This window comes from Pteropus vampyrus, unplaced genomic scaffold, assembly GCF_000151845.1.
Source record: "Pteropus vampyrus isolate Shadow unplaced genomic scaffold, Pvam_2.0 Scaffold417, whole genome shotgun sequence".
NCBI classification, from domain to species: Eukaryota; Metazoa; Chordata; class Mammalia; order Chiroptera; family Pteropodidae; genus Pteropus; species Pteropus vampyrus.
Genome location: NW_011889198.1, coordinates 116,855 through 122,124, shown reverse-complemented (window position 1 = coordinate 122,124; position 5,270 = coordinate 116,855). Strand labels below are relative to the sequence as shown.

The following is a 5,270-nucleotide window of genomic DNA, read 5'->3' as shown; positions in this document are numbered from 1 at the left end:
TTATAAACAAACAAAGGTTACGTGGAAGGTTTGGAAGTAAATTAACAATTATGTTGCTATGTAACAGAGCACGCATCCTTACAGAGGAGGGTAGGCATATAAAATTCACATTTTGGTAACACTCCTGGCACATGGAAGATGCTTAGAGACTAACTAGCCTGGTGGTTAGTTAGAAAGGTGATTCCTACACGCCACAGAGTAAGACAGAAGTTGCTGTCAGAGTCACCTTGGCAGGGACCCACCTGGTCCAGCGCAGCCGGTTCTAACTCCAAAGCAGGAATGGAGCAGTTTCGTAGGCTGACTGCTGGATGAAGCAGTCGGCTTGAGTCCACAGGCCCTGCACGCCGGGAGAGGTCCTCGCATCAGAACCACTTCCGGACAGGGAGATTCGGCACGGGCAGGGGGCACGCCGCCACCGTGAGGCTGTGTGGAGCAGCGGTGCATGGCGTGGCCGACACACTAGCCAGCATGCTGACTCGCCTCCGCCCCCCTCAGCAAAGGCCTGTCGCCGCAGTTATGTTAAATGCATATTCTGTTCTTCCACTGATACCGTAGTGTAGAGTTTAAAGCTCTATTCTGCATACTATTATAACGTTATACGTTGTCATCGCCAAACCCCTGCTTACAGGAGCAGGTTTCGAGATGGAAATACAGCGCTCACTTTGAATTTGAGGATTTGTGTGACGAGGGAATCCTAAATTTAGGTATGGACAGGAAGTCGTCAGCTGCTGCATCAGTGGGTCACAAGGCCATTTTGGAAAAGAATACCGAGACGAAAATCGAGAGAGATTTGTGTTTATTGGTGACGCCCATCCTCTCTGAAAGTGGAGGGAATGCTACAGACCTCTACTGACTTCCCGTGGGGGGTCTCACCGGACCCCACACATGCGGGGTGTGCGCCCTGGTGTTCTGATCTCTCTTTGTCCCACTTCTGCGTAGACATCATTTGAGAGCCAGCTTGGCCTTTGCACATTCTAATTATGTCAAGGTAAAATACTCATAATGAATGCAGTATGAGTTTCAAGTGAGCCTTTCAGAAGCTAAGTGCATCCCAAGTAATTACACGCTGTAAAGACAAAGCAAACATGCATTTAACTACGACGCACTTTTGTGTATGTGTTATGTCGGGGGCGGGGATGGGACTCATAGAAAATTTCCATGAAAAACCATGATAAATCCAATGATGCACTTTTTAAGGAGGGTTTATCTGGAAATTGGAAGGGTCAAAAGACAACACACAAAAAGCCCACTTTTAAGCAAATCTGATACTTGAAAAAGCAGCCTGAACTATTGTGAGGGCGGTGTATCGTCTGACGGCAGCCACGAGGACTTCCAGGACCTGGGTGACGTCTGTGTGTCGGCTGGCGTGTCCAGCGAGGTCTTCCGAGGAAAAGCCTCCCATGGGCCTCAGCCTTGCTTCTAAATGATGCTTTGGGGAGGATATGCGGTCCGCAGCCTCTAGGACTGGTGTCGTCTGCTCAGGCGGCAAGGCCTTGACAAACAGCACACATCACGTGGTGAGAATCAGTATTTTGGAGGTTTTTAAGAAGATATTCGAATTTTTGCCCCTCGTCAGGCAGAAGGGTTTTGTCATCTGGCTTATAGTGCAGACCTAGCGGGCTCATCGTGCAGGGGAATCAACCTCCTTCCGGGCTAGGAAACCTCATCGTGAGACTGGAGGTACACTGGTTTGGAAAGCTTCCTCAGCTTTTCCTGGCTGCGAAGGCCCCGGCCTCGTAGCGGGGTGAGGCCCATCGGAGGCAGATGAATCTGGATAAGAAGAGAAATAATAATATTAAGAATGATAATCATTACGGCAGCTCATGTTCACCGAGGATTTAGTAAATACCGTGCTCTCTGCTAAGCGCTCAATCCACAGACTCGTTAATGCTTGCAATCCTTACACACGTTAACCCTTACGATCATCTCGGAAGGAATTTCGTCCACATTTACAGATGAGAAAACGGAGGCCCGGAGGTTAGAACTCGCTCAAGAGTATACGCTAAGTGGTGACGCCGGGATTCGAACCCACATCTGTCTGATCCCAGAGCGTGTGCTCCTCTTTATTGCCTGCATGGAGGGGAAAATGGCCACGGTTCACAGTGAGATGAGAACGCAAAGAAGGTGAGAAGAGACGCGTGTGGACACACGATCTGTGCGCAGGGGAGAACCGGGACCCACGTCGGCGCCCACCGAATGGCGCTGGCTGAGCTGCGGCACCTTCTTACAGGCATGCGGTGCGACCCCATGAAAAGGTGGAGGCAGCGATGTCCAGCAGACAGGAAGTAAAATAAACAGGCAACAAACAGTACGCCCGGGATCCCAGGTACTTTAAGTAAAAAAATGAATGAATGAATGAATGAATGAATGAATAATAAATAAACAAAAATACGTGCATGAGTACAGAAGAGGCTATGAGGATGTATCACTGAACTATTAGGCTGAACCAATACAATACGAAATTGCTGGTTTTCTAGGTCAAGAGGAGAGTATTGGCAATTTCATCGAGTCAGAACCCACAGTGATGGCAGTCTCTGCACAGGGTGTGAATTTTTGACAATTTTCACCTTTGACATTATGATGCTTTCCTTTAATGTTTGAACTTTGTTCTTTTATTAACAACAGACCTGTCGGACGCAATAAGGAAAACACAAATTTTTCCATAAAACAGTGAAAGGCGGCGTCAGCGCGAGCTGGCTTTCCCGTACGGGAGGGCGGGGGCCTGCCCTGCCACGTGGGGCCGTGGTGACGGCCGGCGGCACGCGAGGACGGCCGGCTCCCAGTGCGCCTCCTGCAGCTCCCGACTTCTCGGCCAGCGCTGGCCCTCTTGGGGCGCTCCCCGGACATGGCCGGGCTGACACGGACACGGACCCACCGCACGCCAACACGGGTCGCACTTACGGGCCTCGGGTACGGGATCTGGTAGTGCAGTCCGATTTCGATCCTGGCCGTGCACTCCTCTATGCACTGCTGGATCAGGCGTGCGTCCGTGAGCTGTGAAAGCGGAGAGCGGGCTGTGAGCAGCTCCTAGCGCACGCGGAGCTGGGCGTGCGTCCTCTGTGCAGCACACTGCACTGATGTTTGAAAAATCAAAAGCAATTTAATATGACATTTACTGTGGATTAAACTTTTAAAAATTATTGAAATAGGTAATATGAGCACGTGGTAAAAAATAATTCAAACGATAGCAAAGGATATACTATCAAAAAGAAGTCTCCCTCTCACCGCTCTGTCCTAGCTCCCCTTCTCAGGGACACCAATTACCAGCGGTTTCTCGTTGGTCCCCCCAGGGATAATCCAGGCATATATAAGCACTCCTGTATATACTTAGGTTTTCTTTTCTTACACAAATGATAGCTTGCTTTGTTGTGAACCTTGCTTTTTCCACTAACAGCCTGAAGGTCCTTCTACGTTTACACATATAAAGCTGGCCCATTCTTTTTAACAGCACCAAATTCCAACAGCAGGCTGTAGTGTAATTTATCCAATCTTCTACTGACAGACACTTAGGTTATTTCCAATCTTTTGCCATTATAAACAATTGTGCTATGGATCCCTCTAAATTTCTTTTGGCTCACGTGCAAATATATCTAAAAGATAAAAATTCCAGACGGAGAACTATGGGGTCAAAGGGTGTATGTTCATGCGTTTTTAATTCTCACAGATATTCCTGCTAGATTCAGACTACACCTTTAAGGGGAATTTATATTCCCACGAGCAAGCTATAAATTACATTCCCACCGACGCTGAGTGGGCGTGCTCCTTCACACCCTCCTCAAGCCGATCGAACTGTAAAGTGACCCTGCGGTCTCAGCGAGTACCGTCTAGACACCGCTGCGTGAGATTCTGGAGGGTGATTCAGCTCTCGTTTTGAACTGTGAACTGCCTCGCTCATTAGTAAGGGGAAGAAATGACTTCTGACATTACGAAATTGTCAAATCGTGGCAGTCCAGTTTCAGAGAAAGGAATGCAAAGTTCATTCTGCAGCACAGAGCCAGATGGAGAAGGGGACAGCGCCTTTCACTCGAGGACGGAAAATGAGTCACCACGTGGCTCTGTGAGGCGTTTGCAGGTGGGCCTCGCAGCGGAGCTGGGGTTGCATCAGCCCCGATGACACCCCCAGGGAAGTCTGGGCTGGCCTCTCGGAAATTCCAAGGGCCTTCGTGTCCTGTGGCACCTCTTGGCACAGAGGAGAGTTCCAGGAACTGCAACGCACAGAACCCCCGCTGGGTCCCTTGGGGCAGAGGCTGTGCCTCTGACCTCTGCGCTTCTCAGCAGCTGCTGCTCTGGTGTTCGCCTTGGGTATAGACATCCGTGTTCCCTCCCGTTTGCCCACGATTCGGAGCGGTCTGTGCGCCACCTCTGGATGATCATCAAGCTCTTACAGCAAGCGAGGTTACGAGAAACTACTTAGTTTGTATGAGGGACGGGGAGGAAGGAGCCCGGAGAAGGTGCTGGGCAGTGGGCTGGGGCTCCTGGGCTCCCCTGTCCATCGAGACGAGTCTGGGGTACAGCTCTCCAAACCCAGTCATCCAGAGGCTGCCTCATGAGTGTGCTGTATCTACACAGCACCCATACTAATAGTAAACTTTTTCTTTAAATGGACTCTCTCCTAAAGGCGCAGCATTTGTGAAATGGCCTGATATTCTATTTTCTAATACACAGTAAAACGAGCACAAGTCTTAAAGTTAAAAACACATGTACCTCCCCCCAGCGCAAAATCATCTTCCTCACGTGTCGTCACCGGCACACACGCCTCCCTCTGGCTCACACCCGCAGTTCGAGCAGAGGCGAATGCGGGGTCAATCACTGCCATGACAAAACGGGTCCTGAGTGGTGACCCCCTGGGTGAGCCTGCAGGGCGTACGGGGCACTCAGTGCTGCGACACCCCCAGCACCAGGACGGACACGGGGAGGCCGCGGTCCCCGCCTTTGCCACCCGGGCAGAGCAACCCTGACACGTGAAGCTACAGAAGCAGCACGGTGACAAAGTCAGGGAGTTCAGCACAGGGGGATCGCGGGGTCGGGTCAGGCAGAGAGGGGCTCCCGGAGAAGGCCGACTGAATCAGAGAACCTGTCGATGCTCGTTGATTTATGACGAGCACAAGGCAGGGCCCAGGGGCACACTAGGGAAGTGTGACACGTCTAGCACCTGAGGAGCTGACCGGCCAGCCGGGGAGGGTCAAAAGAAACAAGAAGAAAAGAGAGTGTGACTAAGTCCTTAGAGTAGGTCCAGGTCAGGGGTCTGTGAACTCCTCGGACATCTTTTA

At 50.8% G+C, this 5,270-nt stretch overlaps 1 protein-coding gene across 18 annotated transcripts in view; it reads right to left on the bottom strand.

The window, feature by feature from the left end:
* Positions 1-779: 779 nt before the first annotated feature.
* Positions 780-5,270, bottom strand: part of LYRM1 (LYR motif containing 1) — a 19,084-nt gene continuing 14,593 nt past the window's right edge. For 17 of the 18 annotated variants that reach the window (XM_023523824.1, XM_023523828.1, XM_023523827.1 and 14 more), the window contains 2 exons: positions 2,902-2,994; positions 780-1,770 (listed from right to left, as the gene is read on the bottom strand). In XM_023523824.1, the coding sequence (XP_023379592.1) occupies positions 1,654-1,770; positions 2,902-2,994 (210 nt within the window). In that variant the 3' untranslated portion in view covers positions 780-1,653. Of the gene's footprint in view, positions 1,771-2,901; positions 3,075-5,270 lie in introns of all 18 variants that reach the window. The other variant, XR_002777393.1, reaches the window with a different exon arrangement.